General features: G+C 43.2%; 1 protein-coding gene across 9 annotated transcripts in view; it reads left to right on the top strand.

Annotated features, from left to right (window-relative positions):
* NRXN3 (neurexin 3) overlaps positions 1-23,186 on the top strand; it is a 1,474,839-nt gene that overhangs the window by 428,704 nt on the left and 1,022,949 nt on the right. For all 9 annotated transcript variants that reach the window (XM_028123318.2, XM_028123231.2, XM_088025019.1 and 6 more), the window contains 2 exons: positions 2,406-2,844; positions 6,852-7,235. In XM_028123318.2, the coding sequence (XP_027979119.1) occupies positions 2,406-2,844; positions 6,852-7,235 (823 nt within the window). The remainder of the gene's footprint in view (positions 1-2,405; positions 2,845-6,851; positions 7,236-23,186) is intronic.

Raw genomic sequence — 23,186 nt, 5'->3', positions numbered from 1 at the left:
AAGCCAAAGTTTGTTTATGACAGAGAGATCTCCCATGCCGGGGCCCAGTAGTGGGGCTAGAAAGGGGGAGTTGCCAGTCATTAAACTTGGTTTCTTTTCTGGTTCACTGGAGTGATCGATTGCCTAAAGATCTTGCAGTATTTCCTCTTTTCACATGGTCAGTCCAGTAGTGCTGAGATGAGAAATTCAGGAAGCTGAACTTGCATGATTTTCCATGTAATGTTAAAGATGAGCTTCACAGGTGCTGCTAGTGGGACCTCACTCCGAGTAGCCACAGTGGTAAAGCATGTGGACGTGAGAGCCCAACTCCCTGGGTTCAAGGCCTGCTCTGCCAGTTACCAGGTGTTATGACTGTGAACTGGTTCCTTAACTACTCTCCACATCTGTTTCTCCATCTGTAAAAGGGGGGAATGGTGGTAGGTGTCTCAAATGGGTGTTGTCAGCATCTGATGGGATGGTAGGTTTTAGATCCTTAGCATGGTATCTGGTAGTAGGTGCTCAGTAAATATTAGTATCATTATTATTTTCAGTGTTACTATGGTTAGGCCCATTATCAAGGTCATATAGTAGGTGAGGCATTTTCAATTCTTTGTCATTAGTTATATATTAAAAGGCCAACAGTTCTGCTCTACTCTGTCCTGGTGATGGGGAAGAGAAGGGAAACAATTCTATAGCTGGATGTTAGGGATTAAATGATTTGTACTGGAACGACCCGTCCATTTACCTTTTTATCACTGAGATGGATTGTAAGATTTATTTTAGTATTTAAGTTTTGTTATTTTGCTGAAAATGGAGATGACCTTTTTTGGGGTCGTGGAGAGGATGAAATGAGACTAACAGCTACATCACCTCCCCATGGAGTAGTTGAGATTTCTATGCCCTTACTCTGTGCTGTTCTAAGTGCTCAACATGTATTAACTCATTTCTTCCTTGCAAAATAATTTACTCCTGTGTTCCCAATTTCAGAGGAGAAAAAAGATCCAGATAAGTTAAAAAACTCTGCCAAGGTCACACAGCTCATAAGGTAGTGGATGGATGTGGGACTTGAGCCCAGGTCCGGATTCTGACTTAGAATTTGAATAAGATAATATAAAGCACATAGCAAAGCGATTGCCAGAGTCAATACTGTAATGTTAGCCCCCTTCCCTTTCATTTTTTTTCCTGTTTTTTGGAAAAATGTGATGTTACTTAGAGATCAGAGGACTGAGACCCATCCCAGGGCACTGCAGTCAAAATTCAGTTCTAAAAACAGCAAAACCTCTTTGAAATTCTAATTTTGGGGAATATCATTAATCACTGCTTTTACGTGGATTACACCAAGTTTCAAAAATCATAATAGTTTTTTTTTTAAGATTTTATTTATTTGAGAGAGAGAGAGAGCATGAATGGGGGGCAGGGAGAGGGAGAAGCAGACTCCCTGCTGAACGGGGAGCCCGATGTGGGACTTGATCCCAGGACCCTGAGATCATGACCTGAGCTGAAGGCAGATGCTTAAACAACTGAGCCACCCAGGCACCCCAGTTTTTTTATGAGTATTTTATTCTCCTATCCTGTGTATATGGAGGGCACACACAATATGTGAAAAACACAGATCTCCTTCCCCACCAACTCTTAACACTTAATCATTTTCTTTCAGTAATACATGTGCATGGTAGGAAACAACAACAACAACAACGAATACAACAGGGTACTGTGAAAAGTCAGTCTCCCTCCCATTCCTGAACATGAATCTGAAAAATCCACTCCCCCGTGACAGTTTTATAGTTTCTTGTGTTTCCTTCCAAAGATGTTTTATGCATTTATGAATGTATATACATATAACACACATGCCCCCCCCCAAAAAAACACACACACATACTTAACACAATGATAGTGTAGTGCACACTTTTATGTTCCTTGCTAATTTCACTTAACAATATTTCTTGGAGAATATCCATGTCAAAACCATGTCAAAAACTACTTTGTTTTTAAGGACTGCATGATTGTCCATCATGGGAAGTACCAGTCTGTTGTTGATGGTCTTTTAGGTTGTTTCTGGTCTTTTACTAAGTATACTTCAGTAAATATCTTTGTATTTAAATATTAGTATTTGTGCAACTCAGTTTCTCTTGATTTTTATTTGCAAGCTGATATTGTATAACTTTCTGACAACACAAAAAATTGGCCAGAAGGAGACAACACAAAAGGAATAAAATAGAAATGTGGGGGCTTTTTCAAGGCTTATGTGCACCCCAGAGGTCCCTTCCAATGCTTTTTCAAATGCTCTATCTCACTTTTCTCATATTGTTTCAGACATATTGTGTCCTGAAGCCTCTTCTTGGGCCTTTTTCCCTGGTGCCCAGTGAGCAGTGGCTGGTAACTGTTTGCAAGATTGATTCATATGGCACTTGTTTGGCTTTTGACAGGTTGTTTATAAGAATAATGACATCCGTCTGGAGCTGTCTCGCCTGGCCCGGATCGGGGACACCAAGATGAAAATCTATGGTGAAGTTGTATTCAAGTGTGAGAATGTGGCCACACTGGACCCCATCAACTTCGAGACCCCAGAGGCGTACATCAGTTTGCCCAAATGGAACACCAAACGCATGGGTTCCATCTCCTTTGACTTCCGCACCACTGAGCCCAATGGCCTGATCCTTTTCACTCACGGCAAGCCCCAAGAGAGGAAGGATACTCGGAGCCAGAAGAACACCAAGGTGGACTTCTTTGCTGTGGAACTTCTCGATGGCAACTTATACTTGTTGCTTGACATGGGCTCGGGCACCATCAAAGTGAAGGCCACTCAGAAGAAAGCCAACGATGGGGAATGGTACCACGTGGACATTCAGCGAGATGGCAGATCAGGTAGGAAGAGGCACAGTTGTGATTGAGAAGAGAGGAAAGCTGCAGCTTTTCAGTCTGTTTCCCAGCTTTATATTTTTTTATTTTAATGTTTGCACTTGCATGCATGTTTGACTCTTTGGCTGTTCTCTTTAATGGTTGTTGTAAGATTATGTTTCTGAACAAGATATCTGTCTCGTCGACAGTTCACGTGGTCCTCCTTTTCTTGTCACTCGCGGCACAGCCGTCTCAGTTATGGCTCCAAGGCTCTGGAGCCATGCATGGTTTTACAAGTAGCATTTCCACTCCTACCAAAGAGGCTGTCATGTCACTGGTGTGATGGGTTTTTTTTTTTTCCCCCTCCTTTTCTTCTCCTTTTTCTCATCACCATGGAAACACAATTGTGACATCACAGATGCTGCATTATGTGATTACTCTGTAGGATAAGCTTCACTGTGCAAGAGTTTATGCAACGCTACACCCTTCAATAATTGGCAAGAGTCATGTTGCAGGGAGAAATTATGACAAGAAAGGAAAAGGCAAATTGATTTTTCCTGAAGTCATGTTCAGTTTAAAGCCTTCCTTTGGTGTGAGAGCCTATATTTCACTCTTTGCTCAGACCTCACTAACTCTCCCTTCCTCTTTATAACCTTTTACATTTGTTTTAAATGGCTTTGTTTGTTTCTGCAGCCGCAGATCAAACAAGCTAGCCTGAGGCAGTACATAGCTACTGTGGAATGGTAACAAAGAGAGGGAGGAAACACACACACACACACACACACACACACACACACACACACACACACACACACACACACACACACACACACACACACACACACAGTCTGGAACTTTTGAATGCCTGAACAGTCTGCTTAGCTTTCTGTGGACCATGTGGCATGAAGGTCACATTCTGTGCCATCAGGAAGGACATTTCATCCGGAGTAGCAACTAGAGCATTTGGATTTCACGCAGATTTCCTGATTCTCCATTTAGGTGGTGTTATACTCAAGAAGAAGGGTCTTGGCTATGTTTGCTGTATTTTTAAGGATTTTCTCTCCTGAAAAACACAAAAAGTCTTTCATTTGGACATTTTCGTGTAGGCGCACTTGGCCACTAATAGAAAGCAATAGGTTCCCTCAAAAGGCTGCAGCCAGGAATGGTTGAGCTTTCTGGGGACAGCTTTTCTGCATAATTCCACAGCCAGAGGGATGACGGAGATGGGCAATGTTGCCCTTAGGAGGAGCTGGATGGGTTCTGCGTAGAGGGCAGACGGGTGGCAGATTGCAGCCCTGGCTGGTTTAGCGCCCAGCAAGATGCTTTATTGATTGTCTGAAATCTAATCAGAACCAAGAGGCTTCAAATTAAATGTGCTTGTTGAGTAAGAATGAACAGTTCGTGCTTTTTTAACAGAAAAAGGCACAAAAAACTAATTTCTCTGGAGGCTGAATCTTTTTCTCTCTCTTTCTAAATTTATCCCTACAATGTCAGCAGGGGCAGAGCCAGAAAGCTATCCTAAAATTATAAGGGAAACACTTCTATTCATTTTAAGACCATGTGTTTTGGGTCTCTGGAGTTCCATTATGGTTGATGGGTGTTAGGACTGGCTAGCCTAGACCTGACACAGCTTAAAGGTTACCTATCTGTGTCACAGGCAGCCTAGAGCAGGGGAAGTTGCCATATGTTTACTTCTGTTTATTCCCAGCACTGATTGCTTTTTTCAAGTGGAGCAGTTATTTGTTAGAACCATCAGTAGACCCATCTTTGACAAACCTGTCTGGATTTCAGAAGCCTGGAATTTCATATCCGGTAGCTATAGCATTGGCCAATACTGATACATTTGATCAAAGCCTATAATAATTTACTGAGTAAACAAATCATTGTCTTATGAACGCAGCATAACATAAAATTTTACTATGATTTGTTAAACTTCATTTCTTCACGAGGGTATTTTCTGGTATGTTTTTGGTTACGAATCTGTACCAGAATGAAGAGTTACAAAAATATCTGCCTATGTGAGTATGGTGCCTTCTTTGCTTATCCTGAAGAATGACATGGGCAAAGTATGGTGATCACTCCCTAGTTGGGGGACTGGTTCTTGGAACTGGATTAAGTGCATTCAAAACAGTTGTGGTCATGCACTCAGTGGATGGATTTCCCTCAGGATGTATTTATCACTCTAACATTTAAATCCACTTTGTTGTTGTCCTTATTTGGCAATAGCTGCTCCTCCAGGTTGGGGATCAAGCAGTTCTGTAGGCTTGTGGAGGGTAGAGAAAGCAAGCAGTGCGCGAGAAAAGGAGATGCAAACCTCAGCTTCCCCCAGTTGTGAAACAGTGCACCTCTTAGCTCCTTCCTCATGAGATTGTTGTGAGGATCGAGTCCAGAAAAGCACATACAGTACTTAAAATGGTGACCAGGACATAATTATTGCTATGTAGGTTTCTAAAATTAAAAAAAACGAAAACGCAAAGCCAATTTCTCCAGGGGAAAACCTTGAGGATAGAGTGGGGTAAGCGTGTGGTTGGCATAACCCACCCAGAGGCCCCTAATGCTGGCTTTGTAATTTATAGTGTACTTCACACTCTTGATCTTATTTGATCTTCTTGGCCCTTCAGCCTATCCCTTTCATAGCCCAGGGGACTGAGACTCAGGCAGAAGTGAAGGCTACTTGATGAATGGCAAGACCTAGGTATCTTGGTACCCATAAAGCACTTTAAGAATACTAAATAAATTTAAAACTTCTGGTGTGATGTTCAGATATCACCTTAATTTTACAGTTTCCTTGATTTTATAGTTTAGGAAAATGGACTGTAAAGTAGCCTGGGAACTGGCCTTGGGTCAGAAGGCAGTTTAGGACTAGAATCCCAGTCCCCAGTTCCCAGGCCTGGCTCTAGGTTTGACAGTCTCATCGATGGGTCCGCGACCCTACTGCTGCTGGGCCTGGTCTGCCTCTGATCTCATCTCCTGCTCGCCCCTTGTGCCCTCGCATTCTAACCACACTCTGGCTTACCCCAGGGCCTTTGTAGGTGCCATTCCCCCTGCTGGCACATACTTCCCCCCGGACTTGGCCTGATTGGGTCTTTTTCAACATTGTGGTTCTAGCATATTTGTCATCTGCCTAGAGAGGGAGGCCTTCGCTGACTGTACGTTTTAAAGGAGAACCCACAGGTTGCTACCACCCATTTTACTCTCTTCCTAGTACCGACCAATACCTAATTTCTTTTGCTTATTGAGTCATTTGTTTAATTTCTTTCCCTCTGCTTGGGAATATCAGTGCCACAAGAGCAGAGATGTACCTGTCAAGTTCATCTCTGTGCCTACCAGTATACCAGAGACACAGCAGGTATGCAATCCATCCCTGTTAAGTGAATAAACATGTTCCAGTTGAAATTTCTCCAAGGCAATGCTCCAGGGCTGGTAGCTGATGGCATTGTAGAGGGTATTAGCGCATGGAGGGTTCCATCCTTTTGGGCATGGCAAGTGAGTGATGAAGACTCAAGCAAGCACTTCCAGAACCCTTACTCTCTCCCAAACCCCGAGGAGCACTTAAGTATGTGAACATATCTAATCATCACACCAGTCTGTGAAGTGGGGACTATTATTTTCCCCTTTTACAGATGAGGACAGTGAGGCCCTGGCAGGTGAAATCACTTCTGTACCAGTACTTGGTAGAGCTGAGATTTAAACACAGGCAGCAGCTGTGCTGCTCTCAACCTGTTAGGTAGGTGACCTTCCCCCCGGGACTCTGTAGAGAAAAGACACCAGGTTAGGTGTTCGTTCACGAGATGGTCCTGAGTCCTCCTATCAGTGAGAGTGTCTTAGCAGCAAAGAATGGAACCAAATGGCCTAACATTTTCCTTTCTACTGTGTGGAAGCGTTTGCCTCCCTTGCTTGCATTGTTCTCACCTGGCCAGGCACCACGAATCTCTGAACCCACCTGCTGGGCTCCTTTCATTTGGTTCTTTGACTGGCAGCCTCATCTGCCCAGAGGGCTGGTAGCTCACTCTGTTTCCATCCTTCTGTCGCAGGTACCATATCAGTGAACAGCAGGCGCACGCCATTCACCGCCAGTGGGGAGAGCGAGATCCTGGACCTGGAGGGGGACATGTATCTGGGCGGGCTGCCGGAGAACCGTGCTGGCCTCATCCTCCCCACTGAGCTCTGGACCGCCATGCTCAACTACGGCTACGTGGGCTGCATCCGTGACCTGTTCATCGACGGGCGCAGCAAGAACATCCGGCAGCTGGCGGAGATGCAGAACGCTGCGGGCGTCAAGTCCTCCTGTTCGCGGATGAGCGCCAAGCAGTGTGACAGCTACCCCTGCAAGAACAACGCTGTGTGCAAGGACGGCTGGAACCGCTTCATCTGTGACTGCACGGGCACTGGCTACTGGGGAAGGACCTGTGAAAGGGGTGAGTTGGCCCTTGTGGGTGGCATGCAAGGTCTGAGTGGGCGTGGTGTATGGCAGGTGTGTCCTGAGATAGACCTACCCGTGCTTTCTCTGTTTTATAGAAGCGTTTCCTTCCATTCATTGCTTTCCAGATTATACCCTTTCTGGTTCTGGATGCGTGAATTTGTTAACTAGGGTTGGATCCCAGAAAGGGAAACTTTGGAAGAAATATTACCAAGATCATGGCACTTTTTCAATTAAGTATGAGACATCTTCTATCCAGGGTGGGTGGATACTTCTCTTTTGGGTTTCTGGGTGTGCTAATGAACTGGCTGTTTCATTTATTCATTTAACTCATGCGTTTTGGAGCTTTCTACATGCTAGCTCTTGGATTAGGCTTAAAAAATACACTACTGAACAAGGTAGACCCAGTCCTGTTCTCGTGGAGCTGCTGCCTGGTGGAATATTTAGTCATTAAATAAATAATTACAAGCATGGTGAGGTTTATAGGAGGCAGCATGATGTATTGGTTAAGAACATGAACTCTGGAGCCAGGCTGGGTGAGAAATCTGACTTTTATGGAGTAATGTGAACTTTATCAAGATAATCAATATCTTTGAGACTTGATTTCCTCATCTGTAAAATAGGGATAATCAGGTACCTACCTCAGAAGGTATTGGTGATGATGAAGTGAGTTAGTAGGTTCCCAGACAATGACTTAATAAATGTCAGTGATTGTTAAAGTCATAGTTATTATAATAAACATTATCAAAGGGAAAATAGAAGTTTGGGAGGCCCTCTGCAGGGGGACCCGGCATACTGTAGAGGTTCATAAAAGCTGCTGTCAGGAAGAAATATGCAATCTGAGACTTGAAACAGGAGTAGGAGTTAGCTTGGCAAAGAGGTTGGAGGAAGGTGTGTGTCTTAGACAAGAAAGACAGACAGAGGTAAGAAACTGTGGCACAGTTGGGGAACTGAATGAAGTCCAGAAAGGACTGGAGTGTGGCGTGAGGTGGGGGGAAGGGCAGGAGAGGTGGCTGAGGAGGAGGGGAGCACACAGGCCAGGATGCTGGCAGACGCCTCTTTCCATTCACCACGTTGGCATCTTGTATCTGCACTGAATTTACAGTTTGGGTGAAGGGCAGAGATAAAGGTAAAAAGCAGCAGCCTCAAGACAAGGAGATTCTGGTCTATAAGCTATGTCCAATTCCAGCTTGATTTATTCTTTTATATGCCAAGCTTATAGACTTCAAGCTGGCTGTCCATAGATTGTCAGCCTCTTTTATGTGAAGGGATAATTTACATAGTTATCAAGTGTTTGCTGAGGGTGTAGCTCTAGGGATTTAAAGATACTGCATATGCAACAGACATAGTTCCTGCTCTCAAGAAGTTTATCATTTCTTTATCTGAAGAGCTGAGACGTCTCTACAGGAAGCAGTAATAAAATGATACCAGGTAGCAGAATGCGTGCTGTTGGTGGACCAGACTGGGAGGACAGAGATTCAAGGAAGAGAAGACTTTCTTGAGGAGGGACCTGCAAGGTCTCTTCCCTAAAGACCACCAGTGGCCAGAATTTTCCAGTATCAGGAGTCTGGGGATGAGGATGAATCTTTTTTTTTTTTTTTTTTTTTTAGATAAGGAGTTTTCTTCTCACTATTTCTTTTCTTTTTTTTTTTAATGGCTAATTTTTATTTTTATTTATTTTTTTAAAAATTTTTATTGTTATGTTAATCACCATACATTACATCATTAGTTTTGGATGTAGTGTTCCATGATTCATTGTTTGTGCATGACACCCAGTGCTCCACGCAGAATGTGCCCTCCTTAATACCCATCACCAGGCTAAGCCATCCCCCTCCCCTCCTCCCCTCTAGAACCCTCAGTTTGTTTCTCAGAGTCCATTGTCTCTCATGGTTGGTCTCCCCCTCCGATTTCCCCCCCCCTTCATTCTTCCCCTCCTGCTATCTTCTTTTTTTTTTTCTTAACATAGGTTGCGTTATTTGTTTCAGAGGTACAGATCTGTGATTCAACAGTCTTGCACAATTCACAGCACTCACCATAGCACATACCCTCCCCAATGTCTGTCACCCAGCTGCCCATCCCTCCCACCCCCCCACCACTCCAGCAACCCTCAGTTTGTTTCCTGAGATTAAGAATTCCTCATATCAGTGAGGTCATATGATACATGTCTTTCTCTGATTGACTTATTTCACTCAGCATAACACCCGATGAGGATGAATCTTGGAACAAGCCTGGAAAAGGGGCTGGATGACTAGGCAAAGATGTTTTCAAGGACTGGCTTTTGTGAGGTCCACTGTATAATTAGTTAAGCGGTGTTTCAAGAGAACTGTAGATCTTTTTTTTACAGCTGGATCAAAAACAGGACACAGCACATTGGGGTGAAGGAGGAAGAGAGAACTTTCTTGGAGCTCTTGGAATGTAAATTCAGAGTCACTGAATTTTTGAAGCTGTGACAAGCAGAAGATAGAAGCAAGATGAGGAAGCAGCCATCTGGAACACAAGTGGGCCACATGGGGCTGGTCAGTCTGTCAAGCTCCTAGACTTTTTCCAAACACTGTTGTAGGGTAGACTACCCTGGTCCTGGTTTGGGGCAATAGAAAGGGCATTTGACCTCTGAGAAGAGTGAGACAGTTTTGGTGTAAGCCACACTGTTACAGATCTTCCACTACCTATGAAGTAGTATAAGAACCAGAGATCACTTCAGACCTCTCACTCCTTCCCCTTGGGTCTCTTCCTAACTCAAGGGCCTTGGGCCTGCTGAAGACAGGCAGCAGTGACTGTAGCCAGCTGTGCACGGTGTCTCTGAGCTTACCTATCCAAGGGCATATCCGTGGGAGTTGGTCCAAGATTTGCCAAGAACAGTGAAAGTCACTGCACCTTTTATGTTGTCACTTCTGACTAGTCATTAAGAGGCAGCTGATTGGGGATACATGAGGGACAGTTATTCCTGGTACAGTGCAGCCAAGTCATCCATTCTGGCCAACTGAGAAGAGGCATAGCAAATTTAAGACATTTGATCCATACGTCGCTCAAATCCCAGATGGTGCAACTGATTGTTTTGTTCCCCTGCTAATTGTTTTTTGGCCCTGTATTGTTCTTGACACCATGTTCAGAATGAACCAGTGGAGTGTAAAAATGATAGGACTCTCTACTTGCTAGCAGAGAAAATAGAGTTACCCAATGACATTGTTTTTCTTTATTGAAACTGATTTCTCAGTGGAGATGCTTTGAGTGTCCTTTATTCATTTTTATACATGATGCAGACATTTATTGAAACCCTAGTATGTTATAGGCACTGTATCAGATTCTGGAAATGCAAAACCACTGACATAGCTCCTGATTTTGATGAAGGGATGTATAGTCCTTCCAGGGAAACAAAGGGAAATGTGCTAACATGTGGCAGATGTTATGCTGTATGTTTATAGGGGAACAGTAGGGCAAACAGATGGGAGAGACCATGTCTGTGTAGGGGAGTAATGGTTGGGAAAAGGGGATTCAAGGTTTCTTGGATCTTCATGTCTCCTATTTCTAACAAAATGATGGCCTATCTCTACCTCTGACCCTATAGGCACTTCTGAAGAGTGGTGAAGGAAAAATATTTGTTAACATTCTTTATGTAAGGACCATGATCCCCTTGGGATCCAGGAATGCTGCCCCACCCACCATGACCCCATCAACCTGGGCACTCAGTTTACCATTTTCTCTAAACATTAACCCTAAGCCTAGAAATGATCATTTGTACTAAATGTGATAAGATTAAGACAATTTCTAAGGCATTGTGTCCCATCCAGCCTAAACTGTGTCCTCGACTTGGACTTGGTTGCAGGGTCAGTCCCTTGGTATCACTGGTCCCACAATAGGAATGGTAGGGTTAGAGAGGCATTTGTTTATATAAAACAGAGAAAGCATAGGTGGGATGTTAAAATTGGTATTCAGAGAAAAAGCAGAGTTGGGGATGGCCCAGGTCAGATACTAGATCAAAATAGCCCAAGAACTCAAGCAAAGTGAGCAAGCAGATCAGTGTATAGGGCGACTCCCAGATCAAAGCTGTCCTCCAGATACAAGGAAATAAGGCAAGAGACCTAGGAAATACATGAATATATGAGGTTAAGGTTAACTTGCAAAAGTATCTTTCTCTTATAGTAAAAATGGATGACTCTTGCTTGCACCCTCATGAGAGTGCTTCTATTGCCTGTGAAGATAGCAACTCTAAATCTTGACATTTAACAGTCAGCTGGATGTTGTATTTAGAATGTTTCGGGATGATCTGATACTATTCTAAGAAGATGTAGATCTATCTTCCCATCCCAATTGTTCAGCTCTAGCTATTTTGGTTTGTTATTCATAGTGTTGTGGGAGACGTCTGTCTCCATGACCTAAAAAGCAAAGGCCTGTTTTAGCTGCTTAATGCCAGTCACTTTGGTTGAAATGCTTGTGTCTGGAAGACCACCTGCCCTCCTGTGAAGCCCTATTGTATTGAAGAAACATTCTAGCTTGTCTTTCTTAAGAAGATATGATCAGTTGACATGGAACAAGCATGGCATCTTCTCCTTGTCCATGTGGCCAGACTGTTTAGTTCAGTTGGTGGGAGCCAAGCATCAGTAGCCAAGACTGGATTTGATTTGTTTGTGGACCATCAAGCTTCAGTTTGATGATGCCACTGCAGATTCTATCCTCTCCCCTAGATGGCTTTTTCTGAATGTATGCCATCATTTATTTAGCAAGCAAGAAAGGAGGATTCAGCACAAGTCCATTCCTTTGACAAGAAAAATAACCTACAGTATAGCACTTACAATTGGGGTGGCCTAGTGGTTAATGGCATGAATGTTAGAGTCAAATAGACCTGGTTTGTGTGTTAGTTCTGCCACTTACTAGCTAGGTGACCTACAACAAATTGCTCTCTTAATTCTTCTAAGCCTCAGTTTCCTTATCTGTAAAATGAAGATGCTAATACTTTCTAGGTAATGTTCTTTTGGTTGCAAGCTACAGAATTGACTATGGCTAACAGAGTCAAAGAAGGGGATTTACTGCATGATTACCTAGAGAGGTACTGATCAAATGAAGCTCTCACTAACTACATCTTTAAAAGGAAAGCAGAACAGCCCCAGGGACCCCAAGGCACTGTAATTGAAACGATTCTTCTCTCCTAACTTCTAGGTTCTGGATTTTTCTATCTAGAATTTACATTTTCCAAAAAAAAAAAAAAAAAGGGAAACTGATTGGCCTAATTTGGTTTGTCTGTCTTCCATCACTCAGCTCTGTCCAGGAGGGTGGTCACCTAGAATAGATATGAAGGATCACCCAGATGCACACTCACGTTTGTGTGTGTGTGTGTGTGTGTGTGTACATATGTACATATAAATAAAATGTTACTGAACCATTTTCTTAGTGCTCTTTCATGGCTAAGTTCAGCATACCCTGACCCATAGGGCCATATCCTGTTCTAGATATCCAGCCATATGGAAATGCTTCTGTCTGATGAAAGAAAATATTTCCTGGGATCATGGAAATCGGATGCCTTTGAGAATATTAATTTGCACAACCAAGAGAATGTGATGAGAGGGTAAATCTGCTCTTCTCACTGGTTCCTGGGATTCCATTCATCTGATATAAACACCAGCTGAAAACCAAGAATGCAGATATTTTGAGTTTTCTCAAGTGACTCTTGTTCCAGCAGGAAAAGAGTGCAGACAGCAGCTGCTCCCCCTTCCAGCTCAGGGACTTCCCTTTCAGCCAGCCGTCTGAATGCTGCTGTGTGCTCCTGGGGTAGCGGCAGCACCTTCTGCCCGGGAAGGCTGAGATCCCACCTTTAGATGAGATGGGAATGTGTCATTTGGATGCCACATGGAAATTATGGCATCAGAAATAGTAGAGTTGGCAGGTACTGCCGATGTTTCCTGCACCTAATCCTTGTTTCAGCAGGTGAGGAATTGGAAACATCACTTTAACTTAGAGTAGCTGTAGAATGGTTAAAATTCATGATTCCTGACTTTTAATCTATTGCACTTTCCATTACATTGAGCAGCCTTTCTTTCCTGTATATCTGAAAGAGGTTAGACTGTAAGGTCATTGAGGGAAAAACAGTGCATTAAATATCTCTGTGGGCCCCCCAAAGTCTGAGGCACTGTGCTGTACACACCGGAAATGCAAAACCACTGACGTAACTCCTGATTTTGATGAAGGGGTGTATAGTCCTTCCAGGAAAACAAAGGGAAATGTGCTAACATGTGGTTATTAAATGTTGGAACTATATATAATAACATACTATGTGGTTATTAAATGTTGGAAGGCCCCAGTCCTCTGTCCTGGGTCTCCTGTTAGTCTGCACACTCATCCATAGTCTGTATCCTCATCCATTGCCATGGTGTTGAAGGTCATCTATATGTTAATGACTCTCAAATCCGGGATCTCTAGTCTGGAACTCTTTGGAATCCTGGCTTTCTGTATCTAGTTGTCTACTTGATATATGCATTTAGATTTCTGATAGATATTTTAATTATAACATTGAAAAACAGAAATTTTGAGTCCCTCCTCTCAGTGTTAGACTTTTTTTTTTTAAGTTTTCCCCATCTCAGTAAATGGCATTACCATTGTCTTTGGCATTCTCGTTGATTTTTCTCCCATCTCATTAAATCTCTCCGCAACTTCCTGTTGATTCCTTATTTAATCTCATCCTCATCTGCTCACCTCTCTCCCTCTCCACTACCATCATCTTAGGTCAGTCTACACTGATCTCTTTTTTGGACAACTAGATGTCATGTCATATGACTATGGAAAGCTCAAAATCATTTTGTGCCTTTTTTTTAGAGTATTAAAGTTGGATTATTAAAATGTTTACATGTTCAACACATTCCTACCTTAAGTAGCTTTAGTTTCAGTGGCTCTTGGTTCCCCAAATTGTAGGAAATGAAGCTATGATACTTCTTTGGAAATAACTTCAGCATTACCAAAGTGATCCCACAAGTAGGCGTCTGTCTCTTCTCTGTACCAGGTGTGGTGAGCTAAGTTGTGAGGATGCAAATTTGTAGAAGACATGGTTTCTGTTCTTCATGAACTCAGTGTCTCATGGAGGGGATGGAGTAATAGTCTGCAAATTGTAATGCAGTCTGCCAAGGGCAGTAATTCAGGGAATAATCATAGGGAAGGAAGAAATACTAATTAGAAATCAGAATATGTTTAGCACAATATATCACTTATAACTGATTCCGGATCCACTGGGGTCTGCTCAGACTGACTCACTGGTGTAGGAATAAAAGAAACCCTGGCTTCCAAGGTCAAATATAATAATGCTGGTCGCTCTTATAGGTTCCAGTGTCATTGAGGATCTGCCCCCATTCCCCAGGGATACCCAGGCCCTTTATTTAGATATGTGACCTTGAGATTCTAACTTGGATACTCTGGCTTCTCTGTTCTGCAAAAATAAAATGAGGCAGTTGAGTTTCATACTCTCTCAGGGCCCTTCCAATTCTAAAACTCTGAGTCTCAAATATCATCAGCTTGGCAGTGTCTTTCCTTATCCTGAGGAGAGGGGTAAAGGTGAGTGAAGGGCAGGATAGGAATGCAAGTCCTTGTTCTTTACAGGCTGCGGAACTGTCTGAGTTAGGAGGCTGGGTTTAGTTATATCAGCACTGCAATGAAGTACTCTGATTCCTTCATCTATGAAAATTAATGCCTTGGTGTTCCGGGAATACTTCAGGTCCATGATACATAAGTTTTAATTGAAGGATTCATGAATAGAACCTTGGATTTCTTAAGAGCATTTCAAGGCTGTCACCTTTTCAGTCCAGTTTTTACTCCTTCTGATGGGTAATGACATGAACCAGAGAAAGGGGCTTTTTAAGAAATATACCATTCATCAACATCGACCAACACGTCCTCACTTTTTTCTTATTTTTTGGTGCTTAGGTTATACAGTTGTATCTGCTGACTACCATAGTGGCAAGAAGATTTAGCTTCTTCTTTTTCCTCTTCTTGTTTTCTGCATTTCCCTTCCTGGAGCCTCAAGATTGTATGATGCCAGGAAATTGACCCAGAGTCCATGAACCCTTCCTAAGTGTTATTCCACCAGGTTAGCAGCTGAGATACTGCTGATCACAGCTGCTCCTGTAACTTCAAAGAAAAAAATCAGGGAAGGAGATTCTAGCTGCTCTGGAGTCTTGAAGCTTAAGGACCTCAGAAGGACAGGCTGGGGACTTTGGACATCTTTGAAAAATCTACAGCTAGGCCTGTGCTCAACCTGAGAATGTGAGGGTCAGAACTTTGGGGCAGCACGTGACAGCTACCTAGAACCAGTCGCACCTGCTGTGGGCTGTGGTTCTGTCAAATGCAGGGACAAGGTCGCCATTTATATTGCCACTCTGTACCTTTATTACTGCCTTTGCTAAAAGCTTCTTAACTACCCACAGACATCTGCCCATTGTGGGTGCAAACAATTGAGATGCTGCTGAATTATGAGAAACAAGTGCTTTAAAATGCATACAGATTATCACAGCCTTTTCTAGCATCTCTGGCTCTGTGTGTCTTTTCACAGGTAGGTGAATCCTTCCTTGCTCCAGTCTGGAATAAGAGGAAAAGGAAGTTAAGAGATCTACTATTTATTGAGGGAAATTATGTGCATGCTCTATGTTAAGTTCTTAATATACACTGGGCCATTTAACCCTCGCATCCACTCTGCAGGCTGCATATTATGATCCTCATTTTCTGGATGAAGAAATTAAGGGCTTGATTCATTCATTCCAAAGCACCTACTGAGCACGGTGTGCCAGAGGTTGCGTCGAGCCCTCAGGATACAAAAGGATTGATTGTGTCACTCCTCACAAACGTACCAATAAATTCTGAAATCTGAGGAAGGTGGGACATAAATGCAGGGAGAAAGATCATGGGCAACATCACAAATTGGGTGACCCTAGAGCTGAGGCTTGGTAGAGTAGCAGGACTGCCCGGTAGACCAGGCAGGTAAAAGTATTGCAGGCAGAGGGAACAGATATGCAGAGGTGACTTTGGTAAAGAGGAAGTTTTCCTCGTGGATGGAATCTAAAGCTTGGGAGTAGGAGGATCGGAGGGGACATTTTAGAAGGTGTGGCTGGAGGGGTGGCAGGGCCAGCTGTGAAGCACCTCGTTTGCTCTCCCAACAAGTTTAGACCTTATCTTACAGGAGGCGAGCCATTTTTAGCAATGTGATAACAGGATGGCATGTGGGAGACGGGAGCCAGCGAACCAGTGTGCATTAGTTCTGTTTGCATTGGCATTAATTCAGGAATGAGAAATAAGCCCCCAGTGAGGTAGAGAGAGTGGAGGTTGAGTTTTGGGGACCCATTCAACAGATATTTAAGGGGCACTGTCAATGGGATTTAATAGTACAAAGGCTAAAGAGTGGCCAAGACTGGATTAGAATGAGAATTTGACCAGAGAAGTTACTGTTTCTTCCCTGTTCTACTCAGATCAGTTGGAGATTCTTGGGAGGAGTGGGGAGGACGTAGCTAGGAGTCACCTGTATGTGCTGGTCCCACTCTGAACACAATGCGACTAACCCTCTGTCTGTGCCTCGGTTTCCATGTTTACCACTGAGAATACCCACAGTGGCTGCTAATTGGCTTGTTGGGAGCCTCTGTTACAGAGTCAAAGTATACAATGTGCTTGTGCTTACATAGATAAGCCAACATGCCCCTTTTTGAATCTAGAATTCAGCAATTCATGAATGAAAAAAATTATCTGGCTGGTGTTTTTATCCCATTTTTTTTCTTGTGTTATAGAAATAACCTAGATGAGATTTTTGTGTTTAAGCATAAGATACAAGCTGGAATTTAAAATTGGGAAGGAGGGTTGTGCCATAAGGGCACATACCAAAGCACGTGCTCTCCATACTTCAGGTGGTTTGTGCTTGGAATCAAGACGTGACTCTGGTGTAATCCTGGATTTTGAAGAATTACGTTCAAATGGTCTGTTGTTGGTAACTGTGATGATCTTGACCAAGCTCTCTGGCATAGATTTGATGGGAAAACTAATTTTAGTTTCCTTTTCTCTTGTAAAACGGGCTGTATTTGAGATTAAGGCAAAAGATTCTTTCCTTAGAGACAGGAAAACCAGGTTTCTAATTTTCCTGTATTCTGGTCTCTCATTAGGACTTTACAGCAATGACACCCAGTACCGAGGATCATGTATGTGTCTGTGCATAGAGCACATGCGTATAATTTCCTTCCAGTTTCCCAGGCTTTCCTCTATTTTATCATGGGATCTGTTTTAATCCAATTTGGGGTTATTAAGGGCAGGAGACAGCAGATATGTAGCAATCGTGAAGAGAAGGCACAAACTCAAAACCTGAAACTGGATTGACCTGAAGAAAACCAGACAGAGTGTAAAGAGTCCTAGATCTATAGGCTCAGATATCATCTGGTACAAACATCCCCACCGCCAGTTTTTGATTGAGGAAACAGGGGCCTCCAGGTAGGAATTGAATTGCTCAGAGGATAGTATATAATGTTCTTAACCTTTCATTTCAGTTCCCTTGCTTGAATTTTTCAAGGAAATATGCACGGCCAGTATCTTTACATGTTTTGTGCAGATACACGTTTATGTCCCTTTGGCCTACTAAGCAGTAGAATCATGGCCTTATAGGAGAAGCATTTCGTCACTCTCTGGTAATTTAGTCTTATTGGTAAATTTTATTTGAAATGTTGGCAAGTGATTTAGAGAGAAGAAATGTGAAGAGAAAGACAGGTATTGCCCCATGAGCAACAAAATAAACCCAGGCCCACAGAAGAGGATGTTGTAGGGACAAGTGCCTCTGGGACTTAGGGCTGGAAACCCTGGATATGAATAGCTCTTAGAAGGCCCCCTTCTGTGGACTATTGGACTGCCATTTCCCTGGCAAAGAGATGCAATCTTTCTTGGAGAAGATCATTTCATGCTTCTTAGCATGTTTAACCTTTACAGCAAGGCATTCTCATCAAAATGATAAACCCCAACAGAGCCTTCTGAGAGGCCAGTAAATCAGAAACCTTATGAAATCTGTGGGATTAGCATGCTGTCCTTCTTTGTTTCCCCAGGGAAAGAAAGCCTGGTGCCTTTCTGATTTCAATCTTCTCTGCAGGCCCCTTGTCTGGAGTTTTGTGCTGTGGCCCACTGGTATTTGAATATTGTTTTCCTACAGTTGCCCACAGCCACATGTTCACACCAACGAAGGGCAGCACATTCTGTATCTCCATCAGCGACATTGTAAAGGGAAGATAACTGCTCTGATGTTTGCTTAGTTGAATTATTCCCACACTTGAAGGTCTTCCTTTCTGGGCCTGAAGATAGTGGCTGGCTCTTAATGTCACCACACGTGGTGGCATGCTGTTGCTCACAGGGACCTCATCTCCAGCTGGGTGTGTCTGCTCCTCTTGCCCCATTTTTCATTCTGTAGGGAAACTTCTTCCATAAACAAACCGACTTCTCCAGCCACTGCAAAGTGAGGCCTCCTTCCGTGGAGGGCTACAGAGTCAGGTCTATGTGGAGCGCAGAAGTGGAAGGAAAAAAGACTGATGAATAAAAGTCTGCTGTCAGCTATTCAGGTGATAAAAACATTTATAGGGGATGGTGGGGGTGGGGTGACTCTTACCGGAATTTATAGATTCATATTTACTGTTGGAAGGGACCTCTGAGGTTTTTGAGTCTAACCTAATCTCTCTGATAACATAAACACCCTTGATGAAAATTCCTCAAATGTTCTATGGACTCTGGGAACATTTACTCTGTCTCCATATGCTGTACTAAATGCTTAACAGTGGGTAGCTTATTTTATCATTATAATAACTGTGTAAGATAGGTGCTATTTTTATGCTCAGTTTACATCTGAGGAATGGTGGGGTCAAGGATAGGTTAAAAAACCTGCCCAAGATAGTCTAGCTCTTCTGGGCCCTCCCTGCCAAACCCACTCTTTTGTGCCCAGTAATGCTCTATGGCTCCCAGTGACAAAGGAGCTAACCTCCCATTTCATTTTTGGATAGCCCTAAATATTCTAAAAATCTCCTTTTTGCCATGAACTCGTCTCAATTCTTCTCATATCTTTCTTTTGATCTTGGTTCAGGCTTTGGGAACGATACAGGATTTATCCACTCAGGTGACATTTATTCAGTACTCACTATGCCACGGACACCGGGGATATATAGAACTGACCAAACCTAAACCCTCTTCTACAATAGACCTTCAGTTATTTCAAGAGGACTGTAGTATTTCACTGAGGTGTTGTCAGTCATTCCTAGGATAGACATCAATGCCTTCTTCAACCACTCCTCCCCTGTTGGGGTTGTGAGTTCCTTCATAATCTAGCGGTCATTGAAGTGGCTGGAGGAGGAGGGTGAGGAGGGGCCGTGAGCTCCCTCAATGGAAGCATGGTTTCCAGTACCAGGGAGCTGTGTGAAGCAGGGAAGCCTGGTAAGCAGGGGGCATATGTTATTAAAGCAACAGCCTAAGTGATTATCAGACATTGTGACAGCATATGGACTATGGGCTTGTGTGGTCAGTGGTATTCACTGGTAAATTTATGAGGAGTGTATGCTTTTGCTAGTTTCTTAACCTGAAAAAAAATGCCTTGGGCCCACAATAGGCAGCATACATTTACTGCATAATTGTATTTCTCAAAATAGTTCTAGACTGAGTGGGTTAAAGCACATATTTCAAAGAAGGCTGAATTTATTTTTGGCCATATGAACTTCTCAGGGTATCACTCAACAAGGAAACCATGTTTTTGCCAAGTATCCACTAATATAGAATCATCGAATGCTAGAGCTGGTCACAGCCTTAAGAGTCATCTAGTCTGGTGCTGGTAATTTACAAAGGAAGAACCGAGGTTCAGAGTGGTTATGTAAGTTGTCCAGAGTCGCACAGGAAGCCACGCTGGGGCTCCTAACTCAGGATTTTGAATCCTGGACTGGGACTTTCTACCCTAAGACTATGTCAGGAGGTGCTCTAACTTATAGTCTTTGGTAGAGTCATCCTGTGTAAATGACAATGGAATGCTTCTGTGGAGCAACACAGAACCTTTCTGTACAAGCTCAGTGGCTCCTTGCATTTTTTTTTTTTTTTTTACATGTAATAGTCCCTTTATTTATTGCAAATAGGCTAGGCAATTAATTCACAGTTAGCAACTTATGGCCTGGAAAATCTCATTACCCAAACCTTACATTATCAACACATCTGCTTAAAAAGAGATGCTTAAAGAAGTGGTCTGAATATCCAGATTCCTGATCATCTCCAAAAAGGGGGAGAACCACTGAAAGGCAATTTTGGAGGGAGTGTGGGTTGTACCAAGGTTATCAAAACCACTGAAATTCACACATGAGGAGGTATATAAAGGGACTCCACATTTATTGAGTACCTACTCTGTGTTAGGTATAGTTTGGTGCTTAGGTTAAGGTGTAGGAGCTTTGGAGTCAGACAGAGCTGGATATGAAACCCAGTTCCATCACAGATTACCGTGCAATCTTTGTGTGTGTGTGTGTGTGTGTGTGTGTTTAAAGATTTTATTTATTTATTTGACAGAGAGAGACACAGCAAGAGAGGGAACACAACCAGGGGGAGTGGGAGAGGGAGAAGCAGGCTTCCCGCAGAGCAGGGAACCTGATGCGGGGCTCAATCCCAGGACCCTGGGATCATGACCTGAGCCGAAGGCAGACACTTAACGACTGAGCCACCCATGTGCCCCTCTTGGTGTGTTTTTAACTTCTCTGAGCCTCTGTTTTCTGATCTATAAAATAAGCCTTTTTGGGGTTGTTGTGAGGCTTAAATAAAATGATTATGTAAAAATATTAGCATGATACCTACAACTATACATGTTCAATACATGGAACAAGCTTATAAAGTGTGTGGTATCATTAGGATTTTTAAGATAATTAAGCCAAGGCCCAGAAAGATTAAATAACTTACCATAGTCACAAATACTAGGTAGGATATTTTAAACCCAGCCCATTAGATTTTGTATTATACTTTGCCATTCCTTAACATGGGAGGTCTTGGAGGTGGTGGGATCAGGTACTTTTGAGAGGGAAAAAGCGTGGGAAGCGGAGAGTGCATTTTGGATTTATCTGCCAACTCTGTGCATTCTCAGCTTTAAGACTTTCAGTGAGTGAACTTGAGGAATAAGCAGACAAGGAAACTGCCCATCTGGAGTAAATTCAGTATTTGGAAAAGCCATCAGGATCTTCTACATCCTCTTGCCCACTTTCTTTGTTCCTAAGTAAAGGTGAGGAACTCTTAAGGTTTCATGGGGCAGGTCCAGGAAAGCTTGGAGTGGGTGCCCTGGACTGGGAAGACAAACATTGTCCTATTATGATTTATCCAGGGTTATCACATACCCTGACTCACGCCTACGTCCATATCCACGTGAGCATGCACACACACACTCTCATTCTTCAGCCATGAAACTGGACCTCTCTCAGTTTTGTTTTGCTTATCTGTCTCCTGCCCTAGACTGTGAATCGTCAAGCATATAGCAAACATCCCAGTGCCAGGGATAGAAAAGGAGCTCAATCTGTGTTGTGGAGGGAAGAAGTCAGAGGATAAATGGAAGCCTAAGTGAATGGGACTAACTCTAAGATTTACTTTACTGAAGTTAGAATTCTGGTTTATTATCTGAGAAATTCAGAGAAACTTGGTGCCTGAACACTGCTCCTCCCCAGCTCCTGACCCACACACAGGTTAGGATTTTCTGGTGGAGCGGTGAGGATGTACCTAGAGAAGACTCATCCAGGACTTCCCTTAAGCTGGGACCTAGCCTCTTGGCCCTGTTGCAGCAATTCCTATAACCCAGAATTAGCTGGCGAGATTCAGTGTTCCTCAAAGTGAACAGATGGGCACGCATGGGAAGGATGAAGCTCCCGTAGAAGGCGAAGGGGGCTTATGCCTTCAGAGCAGACATTTCTACCATTTGAAACAGTGGGGCTGACCTTGCACCTCTCCTTAGTGAGAGAAGCCCCCAGTGGATCCCCTCCCCTGTGCCCCTTACCTTTTACATTCCTTCCCCTTCATTTGTCCCCTCTCTTCTTCATTATTTCTTCCACTTCAACCGTACGCAATCCTTTCTTCCCTTCTCTCTCCATTTCTGGGGCTTGATACAGCAATAACGTCTACCTTTGAATGGGTAGTTCCCTTGCAGAGGGATGAAATTGACCCTTGTTTATTCAGCATGATTGGCCTGGAGGCTGCCATAAAATGGGGGCTGCCAAAAGCAGCAAGGTGCCTGGTGCCCGGGGCTACCTAGGTAAGTGGCAGCTGGTAGAAAGGAAGAGAGGATGACCCCAGGCCTCTGCAAGCACTTTGTCTAGCCTGAAGCCATCTCCATGTGGACTGTGATAATTGAGAAAGGGTCTCAGCAGTAGGGAACAATGACTCTGTAGAACCAGGTGGTTTAAACACAAGGGGGGATCGGGCAGAGTATTCTTGACCTGACTGCTTCAGAAGAGGCTCTCTCTGACTGTGGTTAGGTGGTTGGGTTTGCCCCTCGGGCTTTCTGTAAAGGGAGATTGATGTGTGATGGTGAAGTAGTCGTCCTCAGGATGAAGCTCAATTGAATTACTTCTCCGTAAAATTTCTTTTCCTTTTTCTCCCTTCAGTCTTCTCACTTCTTTCTCACCTCTCTTGCACCTTCCTTCTTTAATTTCTGCCATCCCTTCAAACACGTTTTGGATCTTTCCTATGTGGAGAATGTTTGACCCATCCCATCTCTTTTCACTACTGAGTTGCTTTGATGTGATTGATATCATGAGTCTTGACTTTAGTATGACTTATTCTGTCTTCATAAAGCTATTTACAAACCAGTCTCTATGTTAGAGCTCTGTTAGGAGTGTTTACCACTGTTGGGAAGAAGCCTCCCAAAGAACTGTTCTCAGTGACTTATTATCAACTTTCTAGGTCATGGATCTCCATTAAAAAACAAACAAACATTGATTTTTATGATTACAAAAGCAATATATGT

The sequence above is a fragment of the Eumetopias jubatus genome, unplaced genomic scaffold, assembly GCF_037043125.1.
Source record: "Eumetopias jubatus isolate StellerSeaLion01/CBP00866 unplaced genomic scaffold, mEumJub1_p1.0 scaffold_7, whole genome shotgun sequence".
Lineage (NCBI taxonomy): Eukaryota > Metazoa > Chordata > Mammalia > Carnivora > Otariidae > Eumetopias > Eumetopias jubatus.
This window is presented reverse-complemented; position numbering and strand designations above follow the sequence as displayed.